General features: G+C 42.2%; 2 protein-coding genes across 2 annotated transcripts; one reads left to right on the plus strand and one right to left on the minus strand.

The window, feature by feature from the left end:
• The first annotated feature begins 872 nt into the window (after window positions 1-872).
• LOC102720079 (protein GRAVITROPIC IN THE LIGHT 1) lies at window positions 873-2,800 on the plus strand. The gene has a single exon (XM_006661872.3). The coding sequence runs from the start codon at window positions 1,168-1,170 to the stop codon at window positions 2,524-2,526; it is 1,359 nt and encodes a 452-aa protein (XP_006661935.2). The 5' UTR covers window positions 873-1,167; the 3' UTR covers window positions 2,527-2,800.
• Window positions 2,801-9,300: 6,500 nt separating this feature from the next.
• On the minus strand, window positions 9,301-13,829 carry LOC102720361 (protein YABBY 3-like). Its single transcript, XM_006661873.3, has 7 exons — window positions 13,315-13,829; window positions 12,956-13,192; window positions 12,607-12,817; window positions 12,026-12,074; window positions 11,401-11,476; window positions 10,542-10,619; window positions 9,301-9,639 (listed from the first exon to the last, which is right to left on the minus strand). The coding sequence occupies exons 1-7, from the start codon at window positions 13,507-13,509 to the stop codon at window positions 9,562-9,564; spliced, it is 924 nt and encodes a 307-aa protein (XP_006661936.2). The 5' UTR covers window positions 13,510-13,829; the 3' UTR covers window positions 9,301-9,561.
• Between the last annotated feature and the right edge of the window lie 1,430 nt (window positions 13,830-15,259).

The raw sequence follows: 15,259 nt of genomic DNA on the forward strand, positions 1-15,259 counted from the left end.
ATTGGAAAAAAATTCATATACTCCCTTTGTCTCAAATTCTTTTTTTTTTTAAAAAAAGCTAGAACAACATCCATCTTAAAATATAAGTACTCGTAGGTTGATTAAGAGAGATTAAAGTTGAGTAAAAAAAGACTATGATGTCTCCTTAATAAATAAGGAATGGAGGGGTGGGGATAAAATAGAATATGAAGTGATGGATAAAACAATTAAAACTAGAAATAGTGCCAAAATACTTATATTTTAATATAATATTTAAATTCTGGAAATGATTACATTTTGAATAGAGGGAGCACTCGATTTAGGTATATTCAATTACTAGTTTTTAATGTTATGAAAAGGAGGAAGTAGTAACAAGGTAGGGAATGATTGTTTGTCTTTTTTAGAAAAAATATATTTAGAAATAAAAAATAATTTATATATAAAAATTATTTATGTGTTCTTAGCGATCTGAAAAAACTAGAATACGACCCTAAAATATACTCCAAATTTAAAGTTAATAATTGAAATTTTGACTTATAAATATAAGCATAAGTGAAAAGATGCGGCTGCAAGTATACACCATAACCACCATTATCTCTTGATTTCAACACACAAATTTGGGACCAATTCATTTTAGAGGAAAAAATGATTTGATTTCTATAAAAGCCATTCGGTTTATATGAATAAATATAGAAAAAAACAAATAAAGTTTTCCTTTTCTAGGTGTTGTATAGAAAAAATAGAGAAAAAATTCATATACTTCAACCTCAAAAGAATTTCCTATAAATCAATGTGGTCATGCATTTCCATTAATACCTTTTTCTATGTATGGATTAAAATCCCTCTGAATCCCCCCACTAGCGGTATCAAAACGAAAACCATCACGAGCTTAGAAGCATCTCTTGTCTCTCCTTGTAGTAACACTAACAGACACCTACCCCCACACTGATCCCAGTAGTAATTCCAAATTCCCAATTCCAATTCATCTTCTTTCCCCCTCCCCTCCTCTCCTCTCCCCTCCTCTGCGCTGCTTTTGCTCAGATCCCCACCTCCTCCTCCCCCCAATCTCCGCACCATTCCACACTCCACCGCCACCACTGCGCGCTTACCACCTCCGGGAATTCGAGGCCGGCGGCGGCGGGGAGGGGCCTCGGGTGGTGGGCGGATCGGGCGCACGCAGCAGCAGCCATGCTTCAGAAGTTCGCGCTCGCGTTCAAGACCAAGACCATCGAGTTCTTCGCGGAGGAGGAAGAGGAGGAGGACGCCGATGGCGGGGAGGTGCTGGCCGGTCAGCGGGTGGTGGTGCTCAAGCCCGACCCGCAGCAGGATAGGGGAAGAGGGGAGGCGGAGGCGGAGGCGGCGGTGGAGGCCGCGCTCGCGACCGCGTCGTCGTTCCAGGCGGCGTACCTCCACCTGCAGGCGGCGCACGCGCCGTTCCTCCCCGAGGCCGCCGCGGCCGCCGACGCCGCCGCGGTGTCGCACCTCCGGAGGCTGTCGGAGGTGAAGCGGCTCGCGAGGGTTCCCCCCGGCGGGGGCGGGGGCGGGGGGACGCTCACGGCGCACCTCGAGGCCCAGGTGCGCGAGAACCAGGCGCTGCTGCGGTCGTTCGACGCCGTGGTGAACCGCCTCCAGGCCGCGCTCGACGCCAAGGACGCCGTGGCCTCGTCCCTGCGGAGGGACCACGCCGCGCTCGCCGACGGCTACGAGCGGCTCGGGGCGCGCCTCGACCGCGCCCTCGCGCCGCCCCCCGGCGCGGGCGGCGACGACGCCCTCGGCGCCATGCTCTCCGCTGGCGTCTTCGACTCCGTCCTGCGAGATGCGCTCCGCGTCGCCCACCGCTTCACCCGCTCGCTCGCCGACCTCCTCAGGTGCGCTGGGTGGGACCTTGCCACCGCTGCGGCGGCTGTCTACCCCGGTGTATCCTACTCCAAGCCTGGCCACTGCCGCTACGCACTGCTCTCCCGAGTTTGCCTATCCATGTTCGATGGCTTCGATTCATACCAATTTGGCAGCACAGGTGATGCTGACACACTGGAAGGAATCGATCTCACAATTCGCAGGAATGAGTCACTGCAGCAATTCATCGAGCACTCAGATGCAGACCCAATGGAGCTTATCAATTCAAGCCCAGACTGCGAATTCGCCCAATTTTGCGACCGGAAGTACAAGCAGCTCATTCATCCTGGCATTGAGTCCTCACTGTTTGGGAATTCTGATTGCGGAAAATTGCCGGTGCTGGGTGTGGCCGGGCCACTCTACGAGCTGTTCGTAGCAATGGCAAGCTCAATATGGACACTTCATAGATTGGCCTGGGCATATGATCCGGCAGTCGGCATATTCCAGATTGGCCAGGGCGCAGAGTACTCGGTGGTTTACATGGAGAGCATTGTGCGTTCCAAAGGATTTTCAGTCAGCAAGGAGCATGGAAAGATGATTCGACCCAAGGTCGGTTTCACGGTGGTGCCGGGATTTCGGCTTGGCGGGACGGTGATCCAGTGTAGGGTGTACCTAGATTGTGGCAAGAGGGATGGAGTTATAGGTGAATGAAATAATATAGTCAAAAAAGAAACTGTACATTTGGAAACAAAAGGAGGTTTGTGTAAAGGCAATCAAGAACAGTGTCAAAATAACCTTCGGAGAGTCACAGTTGCTGCTCGATGAGTAGCACAAGATAGCTACTTATGTTTCATTTTTAGTTTTGGTTTGGGTAAAAGCGGGTTATTCGTGATTTGTAGTTTTGTACAAAGGCCATCATATTCTGAGAGCTGTGTGCTAACATTGTCAAAGAGCTATTTATCTAATTATTAGTAATTTATTCATATGCAGTTCTGCTTGATTTCAGAATTTATATTTGTGTTTTGTGCCTCTGTGAATCTTTTGCTTGGTTCAGTATAGATCAGATGTTGCACTTTATCATCTGAAGTTTGTGGAACACGAACTTGCCATTGTTCCCTGCTTGCTTATTTGTCAATATAATGGTTGTTCCCTTTTTGTTCATTTATGAGTATAATGGTTGTTCCTTATTTGTTCATTTGTCAGTATAATGGTTATTCCCTATTTTGTTCATGTTGTCAGTACAATGGTTCAGAACAACAGTACAAGTTCCTTCCAGAGATTGCTGTTCCTTTTACTGAGTACACATTGCTTAATGCCTGTCTGAAATGGTTGGGGATTCAGCATTCGATTCAGAATTCAGTCTGGTGACACACACTTTCTGTCTTGATGAAAATGCCCAACGTCTCCAAAAACTTGTTTTGTGTGTGTGTGTGGCAGAATCCAGGTTTCATGTCAGTCAGGTGACTTTCTGTCTATGGGATGATATCATTTCTGTCTCCTTTGCTGCATCTTTTCGTTTTCTCCTGAAGCAAAGTTCGTCGTCAAAGTTCAGAGCTATACCTCTTTTCCACTGTGAAAGAGTTACACAGTAATACTCATGCAACTACTTCAAATTAGTTTTTAAGAGTAAAGTAATGACTGCTGGCTCTGCAATTCTGCATAGTTGTCCATGTTCCCCATCAGTTATGAGGCCTCATGGTCAATAAATTCCACATCCCAATGCTTACCAATTCCAAACTAACTACAGCTTGTCACCTGTACTGCCAGCATACTAGACTCGGAGCACTCACAGAGTCACAGTGCCCTCATCAAGAAAAAGAAAACCATATATACAACGGATGATCTGGTATTTTTTGGTAATAACCTGCTGAAAGCCCCAAAGGCCAACACTTTCTATTAATTTTGCTCTTCAGAGATAGAATCTTCATGTGCCAGTCAAAATTATTAAGATTTCAGTTTTGGATTATAGTTAATCTTTATGATCATACGATCCCACCAAGACAACCATCTTGATCCTATCATGTATGCTAATTTTCATATTATACCGCTCATACATAAGAGTCTATATGATCTAAGCGTTCGTTTATATTGATTTTTCTTAGATTTTTCCTCGGCATCATGTGCACGCCTCATGAACTACTAAACGGTATATTTTTTTATAAAAAAAATATTTCTATACAAAAGTTCATCGTCTTATTTGTTTAAAAATAGTATTTTTAGAACTTTATAGTAGTTAATTTCATCGTTTACACAATTAAATAGCTATCAAAAAATCAGATAATCTTTATATTTCATCTCAAAGCTGAAAAGAACACCGCGTTAGAACAAGAGATCGGTAAGAAATCATGGTAAACTCATAATGGAAAACCAACGGTTGACCGTCAAAGCGAGCTGAAGAAAACATCGGTCAACTAGCTCTGCGCACTGCGCTGTCACACAGCAACTGCTGCATCTGCATATTATGATACTATGCCTTGCTTGCCACTTTACCAGTGGGGTTTGGGCATGCATGTTCCTTGCTTCCTCTCCGGTCCAGCAGCAGCAGCAGCGAGAGCATGCTCTGACGATTTGCTTGGAGGTTTTGACCTGCCAATGAACAAGAAACGGCTCGTGGATTCTTATCGCGTGTTCCCCTCGCGGCCATGGCGCGTGCTTGCTCCTTGCTGATACCTTGAGTTCGCTTTACTCCCCCGTGCAAGCTGGAGCAGACGAGTAGTAGGAAGGAGTTTTTTAGGACACGGGTGTATATACATCCGTTGTTTACATGTCATCTAAATAATTATTAAGGAATATGAAAAAATTAATAAGATAGTTTGACATGAGTTATATCACTCCACCAATATGTAAATTTAAATTTAACTTATACAAGTTATAAAAAAATAACAAAAATAATTATAAATATAACAAAAATAATTATAAATATGTGTATGCTAAAAACTGTTTCCCGATGAAGGCGAGCATACTTTGCTTGCCACTGAGCTGGATCGAGTGGACTACTGTACCCCAAGTGCATGCAATGTGCCTCAGAAGCTGTGACTGAACAATCAACGAGGCACTTGTTTACCTAATATTTCCTTATCAACCAATCGTAACTTCCCATGATTTAATATTTTTACCGATATTTTCTTCTTAACCAATAACAACTTTGCTATAATTAATTTCACAGACTTTCTAAATCAATTTTCAATCCTAATGTTTGTTATATTTTACGACATATGTAGCAAAAAAAAAACAGTTTCCTGATTTTTATCTAGGGAGCGTTTGACCATCCGTCTTATTTGAAAAATTTATTAAAAAATTGAAAAAAATTAGTCACGTACAAAGTACTATTCATGTTTTTATTATGTAATAACAATAAAAATATTAATTATAAAAAATCTTCAAATAAGACGAAGAGTCAAAAATTCAATAAAAAACTCAGAAATTCGTTTATTTTAGAACGGAGGGTGTAAAAGCTAAGCTCTAATTTTTTTTTATGAGGCGATCAGCCCATCTATGATATGTGTCGCCCACAGCCCCACGCTCTCCAGACCCCCTTTGCTCTTCTAGCCCAACAATGTTTAGCCCATTAGACCACAAACCTTTAGTTTTTAACCAAAAAAGAAAAGAAAAGAAAGAACACTCAGCATATCATACTCGACGACTGTGTGGCATGCGTGGTTGTTTGACTTCGATGATCGCTGTCCGCTGTGCTGCCGCACGCATAGCTGCACCGCACATGCATGATGGCCAATGTCGCCGCCACGCACCCATGGTGAGAGCATCAGTAGTATAGCCAAACTATTAGCTTCAATTCATGTATAGTCAATCTAATAGTCAATTCATATAATAGTTATCTACAAGACATTAATATATAGTCTCACATGTCAATTCATATAATAGTTATCTACAAGACATTAATATATAGTCTCACATGTCACATACATATTTTATTTGAAAGCATGTGTACAGCTGACTATAAATTAGTAGTCCATCTCTCTTCTATCTCTCCTCTTATCTCTTTAAAATATGCTTCACCTCTCTTCTATCTCTCCTCTTATCTATTTAAAATATGCTTATAGCTTATAGCCTCCTCTGAGTTACCGGCATTGTTGCTGTCCACTAACTACGTCCTACATGGCACAACTCTGCATTTTGCAACGCACAAGCTACGTCCTACGTGGCATGGGGATGAAGGAGCAATATAATCGAGACAAATTTGCGCAATAGTATGTTCGATGAATGACTTATTGTGCTATATTAAGGAGTTAGAATATAGTTGATTTCGGAAAGGTCAAAGTGATTTATTAGTCGTACATCTTCTCATATATTAAATAATCTATAAAAGTGTCTGATTAGTTAACAAATTGACTTGTTCTTTTTATAAATTGGCAGGTCTTCAACTATCTTTTGGTTTATAAGTGAATGATATATATTTGAAATGATGGTATTATATTTGCTATTTTACACCCTAATTTATTTATTATAGTATTATGCTATGGGTTGTGTTTATTTGTGCACCATCTATATTTATTCCTGGTTCCCGCAGCTGCAGACAATGCGTAGTACAAAGTAATACTCCAGTACGTTAGCTACGTTTACGATGGTAGTTTGGGATGTAAATTAGGTCGAAAGCCGAGAGAATTTTATGCAGAGATTCAGAGAAGAACAGAAGAACATGGACCACGGAGCATTCAGATTGGAGGACGTGAAAAGATCGTCCTGCTGGGATCCACTTACGTTAGGAAAACGTCTTGGAGGAGAGCTGCAGATTTGTTTTACTTCGTGATCTGCTGCCTTTAAATTTTCTGCTGTCCTTGCATGGACTCTGGATCGATTCAGCAAATTAACACAGCTACTACCAACGGGGCATTTAACTTTTTACCACTCTTACGAATATTCGTAACATATTTGTTACTGAATCCACATGTCATAGATTTATAAGACCCACATGTCATAAACAGCGAGTGACAAATCTATTTTGACCACTCGTGACAGTGGCAAAAAATTAAATTTCCCCCTACCAAGACCCTGTCTGCACATTATACCTTCTGAGCTTCTAGTAGACTAATACATATGCTTTCATATCGTAAGACTTTTTATATCGTCTAGCTTCATTTGGAATCAATGAATCTAGATATATATACAGACAATATATACCGATCCATATATTTATTCAGACATAATCAAAAAGCGTTACACAAAACAGAGTGGGTACACTAGATCTCCAGATACACTGCACTCGAAATGTTGCAATGAGTTGTTCTTGTTCAGCATCCAGATCTAGCTTCAGAAATCACTAGCTCGAGCTCTCGGCCATCAAACTGACACAGAATTCTTTGGAGATCAGAAGAAAGAAACTGACAAACTGGACAAGCAATGACAAGGACGGACGAACACAGTTGAGTGGAATCACGGCCCAGGTCGAGGAGGACAAAGCCCATCCATGCATGCAGATACGGGCCCATTAGATGTGTAATGGGCCCTAGTGACAAACTGACTCCGGGCCGGGCCAGCTCGAGACGCGGCCCACGGGAGAAACCCCGCAGTGCCCCCTCCGGTCGCGGGCCAACTGTTTGAATGGTGTAGTTAGTTCAGATATACCGTGTACCAACTCCAAATTTAATTTTTAAAATTTAAAATTGGCTTATAAACTCAATCATAAGCAAAAAGATAGGAGACAATTTTTGGTGAGCTGGAAGTGAGAGGGAGCCAGCTTTGGATCTATAGCCAATTGTAACAAGGGCTCCTGAGAGGTCTGTGAAAGAATGTGGTGAGCTATAATATTAACGTTTTAACATGTATCGGTAGCTAACTATCATAAAGGTAGGCTATTAGATTAGTCGTAGATGATGTGGTAATTTTTATAGTTATCAGCTGACCATACTACTGAGCTTGCTCGAAACAGATCAGCCTCTAGAGCTAAGTTATGCTCTGTACCTCTAGGATGCCTTGACCAGTTATAGTGCGATAACGATAATAACACCCATCTTTTCGTTTTTGCTTATGTTTATAAAACAAATTTAAATTTCTAAGAACACAAATACAATAGTTTTATTCATAAATTTTTATTCATTTCTAAATACGTCGTTTGACTTCATTTTAGAAAAATGAAAAGATGACCCCAAGAAATTAGGATGTGCACGTATAGCAGATAAGGGCATATTCAATGGTAGAGCATATTAGGACATGTTCAATATGGTAGATCCTATTATGAGCTATATCTTAACCCACATTAGCAATAAAAAAACTCTTCATACAAAGGACATTTTCTCAAGCTGACTCTTCATAATTATAGACTAATTAATTTCTCATTTGTATTCTATCTGGTCGGCACCTCGATTAGAGTCAGCGTATGTACAAAAGCAAATTTTCTGGTTGTCTTCTCGTTTTATGCGCCAATTAAGAGTCGATGTTTTACCGACTCTATGCAAAACAATCTATCTTCTCTCTCCTATTATCTCTTTTCCACGTCAGCGATTAGTAATAGAACGATAATAAGAACCCTTTTTATATGCCATAAGAGAGGTGTGTAATGGCTACGTACTGATACCAGGATTGACATTTAAGGAGACAAGAAAGCATTAAGATGGAAGCACAGGAGCTGGAACAGCTGATGCTGCAATATGTGTACTACCATCTCCAGAGGCAGAGACTGGGGTGGTTTGAATTCCAGAAGCAGGCAGGGAGCAGGCAGGGGAACAAAGGCCGGTCTCACTGATTCCAGACGACGGAACCGGCCTCCCTTTACTCGACATGGCCGTCCGGAGAGAACGTACGTACTGCACCAAAGCACGTACGTACGTACTTGAACAGCATACAAATTAAAGCGAAAAAGAAAAAAAATATAAAGAGTGTATGAATACCAAGAAAATTAAAGTAGTTGAATTGAGGCCTATATATCTCCGGTTTGGAGAACAAACAAAGGATTGGATGTCTAAGGATTATTCTTATCCGTTCAAACCTCTTAGAAAAATTACAATTCCTATTTCTCTATTTTTACTATTCCTATATATTAAATTTCATGTAGAGCATATAGCCCCTTAGTATATACTACTCCTAAGTAACTGTAGTTTAATCACTCTCTCTTATCCAAAGCCAAACTTCTCAAAATTTAATTGAACACACACACACACACACATATATATATATATATATATATGTATGTATGTATGTATGTATGTATGTATGTATGTATGTATGTATGTATGTATGTATGTATGTATGTATGTATGTATGTATATGTATATGTATATGTATACACACAATTTTTTTGGTAGACTTCAACGATACTAATTTAATAATGTAGATGTTAAAGTATTTTCCTATTTCTCCTTAAGGCGGCCTCTATATTTAGACATTCCTTTGGCTTCCATAAATATCAACATTGACTACAAATGAATTGTGTTTCGAGGAAAGTTTGACTTAGAACAAAACTAAAACGAAGGGAGCAGCTACTACACATGGGTAGACATGAATGGAAGACATTAAAGAGGGTTCGATCAGATCAACTACCAGAACAAAACATCATCATCATATATAGGTATCAGATTCAGCAAATTAACTAGCTAGCAGATGGAGCTCAATTAGCTAGCTAGCTAGATGACCATATCAGATTAATTATACCTACCTAGGTGATACCAACAGATCGAGACGGCAGTACCACATCATTAACTAGTTAATTAATTGAGGAGCTAAACTTAATTGGTAGCCAGGCAACTTCTTTGATCTGATTCTACTTGGCTGCAGTTTGCTAGCTAAGCTTAATCAGTACGGTGCAACACCCATGTTGGCCGCCGCTGCGTAGAGCCCGTCCTTTAGTAGCCCATCCTTTCTCTGATGATCCTAGGTAAAGAAAAGAAATAGTTGACGTTTGATTAGTACCGCCTCTGTTCATTACGTAAGATGTTTGACTTTTTTTGCTTGTAATGTTTGACTATTTATCTAATTCAAAAAATTATGAAAATATTATTTATTTTGCTTGTGACTTACTTTATTATCAAATAATCAACTTTAAACACGACTATATTTGTATTTTTGAATAAGACAAATGATCAAATGTTACCACCAGAAAAGTTAAACGTCTTACGTTATAAAACCGAGATAGTAACAGTTACGGCCTTCATCATTAGTATACATGACACTCATGACGGTAATGTACAACTTTTGTCTTGATTGTGCTTAATTATTACATCTAGTCAGCATGCTCTCTGTAAGATACGTACTCCCTCTATTTTTATATTTGACATTGTTGATTTTTAGGTTTACCTTTAACCACTTGTCTTATTCAAAAATATATATTTATTAATTATTTTGCTATTAATTACTAAGTATATTTATTATTTTGCATATTTACATAAAAAATTTGGAGAAGACAGATTGTTAGATTTAAAAGTTAAAGACGTCAAAATAAAAAAATGGAGAGAGTATATAGGACTTTGTTGGATGTTTACTTCTGCTATATGTTAACCAATCTTAAATTCCTTAATAAACACAGCTTCCATTTAAGTTTAGTACTAGCGCATTGCATGCTTTATTGTCCCCATCAGACTTTTAGAGATTCTAATTAACCTCCATCCGTCCCAAAAAGACTTTAATTTTAATTATGAATTTGGATAAATACTTATCTAAATTTATCATGGTTAAAACTAATGATTTTTTTGGGACGGAGTTAACAAAAAAAAAACTAGATTTGTCATGTACTCCTGCTGCTAGTATTTTGGACAAGGGTCTTACTGATTAGTCACCTGAGGAAGCAGGCTGGCCTTCTTGAGCCCCTGGTGATCCGGCATGAGCCCAAAGTGGATGTGTGGAAAGTGTGCCCACTGCAACACCAACACCAACAACAAAACCACCACGCCAAACCCGGCAAACAAAGATTCAGACAACGGCAACACCAGAAACCCGATTTTGAAAGATTGGGAAACCCTAGGAAAACAGAACAGTATAGTAAAGGCAACACATGTACTAGTACTACGCATATACTACCTCCGTCCCTAAATATTTGACGCCGTTAACTTTTTTATGTAAGTTTGATCATTCGTTTTATTCAAAAAAATCATAATTATTAATTATTTTTATATCATTTTATTTATTTTTAAGTATACTTTTATGCGTATATATAGCTTTACATATTTTTAAAAAAATTGAATAAAACGAATGGTCAAACGTGTATAAAAAAATCAAGCAATATATAATATATATGAGATTAGTATGATCTGAGCAAAACTGCAAAACCCTAGAAGTGATCAGACCAGAAGCAGGTAGAGAAAGAGGAATAAAGATCTAGGTGTGGATGGAGCCATGGAGAGGGGTACTCCCTCGGTCCCAGATCATATGAGATTATGTGAGATTATGACTATTCACTTGTAATTTGTAACCATTCGTCTTATTAATTTAAAAATTTAGTGCAATTATAAAAATTTATAAGTAATACTTAAACTATTTTTAATAATAACAAAATAAATAATATTTTCAACTTTTTCTGAATAAAATAATTGATTAAATATTACAAATAAAAAGTCAAAATCTTATATAATATGGGAAGGAGGGAGTACTATTTAATCAGAGTAGAGTAGAGTAGAGTAGAGATGAGCATGCACTGACGTTCTTGGCAGCCGCGCTGAAGGCCTCCCTGTGCGAGATGTCGGGATTGCCAGCCTTGATGCGTTGGATTTCGTCCCTGCAAGAATTCCATTCCCCCAAGAACAGAAAAAAAAAAGAAAGAAAAAAAAGAGAGTGAGACACCAGTCAAGAAAAGGTGAAGAAAAGAAAAGGAAAGGAAATTTTAGGCAAGCATCATCTCATCCTCATCTCATCCATCAACGACGACATCAAATCAATGGATCATGTCGATCTCATCTCTCCCGTTACTCTTGTCATCAGTTCATCACCAATGCATCATTTGCCATGTCTCATTAACTCCACTGACCCCTCTCTCTCTCTCTCTCTGCCTCGAAAGATGCAATGCGCAGGCAGGGAAGAGAGGGAGAAGACAAAGCAAAGCACCCTTCTCTTCTCTCTCCTCTCTCTCTGCCTCCATCTGCAAAAGGCATCGCTCTCTCCTGTGCCCTGCCGCCCCGGCCCCGGCGGGCCCAGGCCGGCCGGCATTGCCATGGCCGCTCGACAACGAGCTCGCACTTGCACAGTGTCTCCAAATGCGCGCGCGCGCGCGCACACACACCAGCAGCAGAAGCAGTTCAGAGCTTGGAAAATCAGGAGGGGTACTCACTTGATGAAGCGGTTGTACGCCGACGGCACGCGCTGCCTCTTCTCCGGAGCTGCATGCCAGACAAGCCAAGGTGAGTCGAGTCAAGCAAGCTGCATCAGTTTAACCTAGCTGATCGAGCTCGGCAGCTCGCCGTCGCGCCGGCGGACAGTGCAGGAACGGGCGCGGCAGGCAGGCAGCAGCTCGCGTGCGAGTGGAGACAGGCGACAATGGAGGAGAGAACCGCTACCACTGTCGCTCACAGTGAAAAGGGGGCGGGCGAGCTAGCTAGGTCGTAGCTCGAGGGTGAAAGGTGGAAGACGACTCGACGGATGCTCTCTCTAGCTAGCTAGCTTAGCTTCTCTCTTGGACAGTTGAGAGCGTGCAGTGGTGTGGGTGGCCATGGAGCACTTATTGCGACGCACGCGTGTATAGTGTATTGCCTGCAGCCATGTGGTTTTTTTGGCGAAATTCTCTCCAAGCTTTGATCGACTGAAAGATCAAGAACACGGTGGAAAATTTTCTTTGCAAGATCGATCGATGCATCGATTAACATCGATCTGAACAAGATAAGCCAACTTTGCATGTAATGGAAGCATACTCACGTCTGTTGACGGCGGTGTTCGTCCGGGGGGACGGCTCTTTCGCCCCTTTCGTCGCCGGCGCCGGCACCGGCTGCGGTGGCGGTGGCGGCGGCCGCAGCGCCGGGGCGTTGTTGTTCCTGCAGCCTGCTGCTGCACTCGCCATCAGGCAGCCGAGGCCGTGCTGCTCCAGCAGCAGCTGGCTGCTCGTGGCGTTCGCGCTCGATATCTCGTCCTGCATGCATGCAAACACACAGGATCGATGAAGCCATGAAGTTTGATCGCCATTCATGGAGAGAAGTTAGCTAGCTGCGGCCATTTTTGATGCATGCAAGCTACCTAGATAGCTAGGTAGGGGTGGTGAGTCGCGTACCAGGAGGGAGTGGTGGTTGCCGGTGGGCGCGAGGTTGAGAGAGTGGGGGAAGTGCTTGGCCGAGGCGGCCGGCGGCGGGGGTGGAGGTGGTGGCGCGGTGGCGGCGGCGACGGTGGCAGCGGCGCTCGTCGGCGTGGTGGGGAGGAGGAGCCCCCTCATGTTGACGGTGAGCAGGCTGCTGCAGTGGCCGCACCGCACCGTCACCGTCTTGAACAGACTGCTGCTCGGCACGCTCACCTGCATCCCAACCCAACACCAGCCACACCACGGCGGCGCCATGGATTAAAGACCTCACCTCGCGGAGCAAGAGAGACCATCTGATGAGAAAGAAAGAAGCGAGGTTTGATCTGATCACTGACGACGAGCACGGTGTCGCAGTAGTGGCAGTGCACGTAGCAGAGCTGCTCCTGCTCGGCCGGCGGCGCCACCAGCTCCTGCATCGCCGCCGCCGCCGCCGGGAATTTCTCGTCCACCTGCTGCTCCTCCCGCCGCACCGCCGGCCGGAACGCCGCTGACGCCGCCGAGGACGCCGACGACGAGGACGACGACGACATCGCAATCGATCTTCCTCTACCTCCACCCGCTAGCTGCAAGCTCTTCCCGACTGATTTGACGCAGCAACGAGAAGACCGCTTGCTTGCTTCCCCTCTAGCTCACTCGCTTTTAGTAGCTGAATTAAATATAATAATTTTTTTCTCTACAGCTGCTGATCACTCTCACTCTCTCTCTCTATCCTCTTTGGATGATTTGATGGTCGTGTCACTGAGAGATGATCGCGTGATTTGATGGTTTCGGGGGAGTGACTGAAGTGTGATGCAATGGAACCTAGTATGTATCGGATCTCTAACTTCTTGCGGCTGCTGCTTCTCCTGCTGTGATTTGGGAGTAGAGAGAGAAATCACATCAAGATCAGAGGAGAGAGAAGAGAGAAGAAAGAGATGGCCGGGGCCCTGAAGCAGCTGGTTGGTGCTTGTGCTAGCTGCTGGGCAGTAGTAGTAGCAGCAGCAGCTGCTGCAACTAGTAGCTGGTGAGAGTGAGACCCCCCCTTTTGAAGCCTCTGAAGATTTTGGATCTATGGAGCATCAGATATTCACGATAGCTATTTGAGGTACAAATAAATGGATTAATAATTATTACAAGTAAAATTAGACGAGGTACTTTCGTAAAAAAAATATATATACGAAATGTTCTGTTTAGCCATTCGAAAGCGTGTCCAAAATCCACGGAGGAAAAAGAGCATGGCAGGAGAGAGTGCTGTAGTGTAGCGTAGGGGTATTGTGGGGATTTCCTTGTCGGCTGAGGCAGTGGCAGCCGCTAGCTAGGAGAGTAGTATAGCTAGGGCCGTGTTTGGCATACCGGCCCATCAATTTCTCCAGATTCTCCTGTGATTCACGCGCACGTTTCCTGATGTATTTTTTACGAAAATTTTCTATAAAAAGTTTTTTTTAAAAAAATATTATATCAATTTATTTTTAATTTTTATAATTAACAATTAATTAATCATATACTAATTTATTATTATGTTTTTCGTGTCGGATAACTTACCCATGTTCTTCAAACATGGCCTAGATATGCGACGGGCCAGGGGTGTACAATGCGTGGGGTAGGCTGGCCGGCCGGCATGCGCATGCAATGTCGATCGATCAAGTCGATCTTGGGTGAAAGCGCCATGAGAAGTAGAGGCTGGAGCTGGAGGAAGATGATGGGCAGAGGACAAGGGCAAGCTGCCATGGTTGGTTCCTCAGATGCTCCCCCTGGTCGCCACCGGATATAGGCCGGCCTCGTCGCTGTTGCACTAGGACACAGGATCGTCGTCGTCTCTCTCTCTCATGTCGGTACAACAACGTGTCTCCGTCTCACAGGAAAACTCTTTTTTTCGCATACAGTAGACATTTATCCGTATTTTATATTTTATTTAAATAGTTATTAAAAATATAAAAAAATCTGATAAGATATATCAATATAAGTTATATCAGTTTGTAAACGTGCAAGTTTAAATTCGACTTGTATAAGTTATAAAAAAACAAATTTGAGAATTTGAGCATAATATATATATTCTCATGTTGATTCCCATAATTTTGCTTGTTCTAACGATTCTATACCAATGAGGTGCTTGGAAAGAGAATTTGAGTAGTAAAAATTCATTTTAATTACTGTAGTAACTAAAGGAGAACTTTTCTACTAAACTTTAATATTTACTAAATAACCTGTCAGCTCGCCGCTCACCGCTATCCTCCAAAATAACGAGTATACTGTTAATTTTGCATGCATGGACATGCACGTGCATATATCAAATCCATATTC

This window comes from Oryza brachyantha, chromosome 10, assembly GCF_000231095.2.
Source record: "Oryza brachyantha chromosome 10, ObraRS2, whole genome shotgun sequence".
Lineage (NCBI taxonomy): Eukaryota > Viridiplantae > Streptophyta > Magnoliopsida > Poales > Poaceae > Oryza > Oryza brachyantha.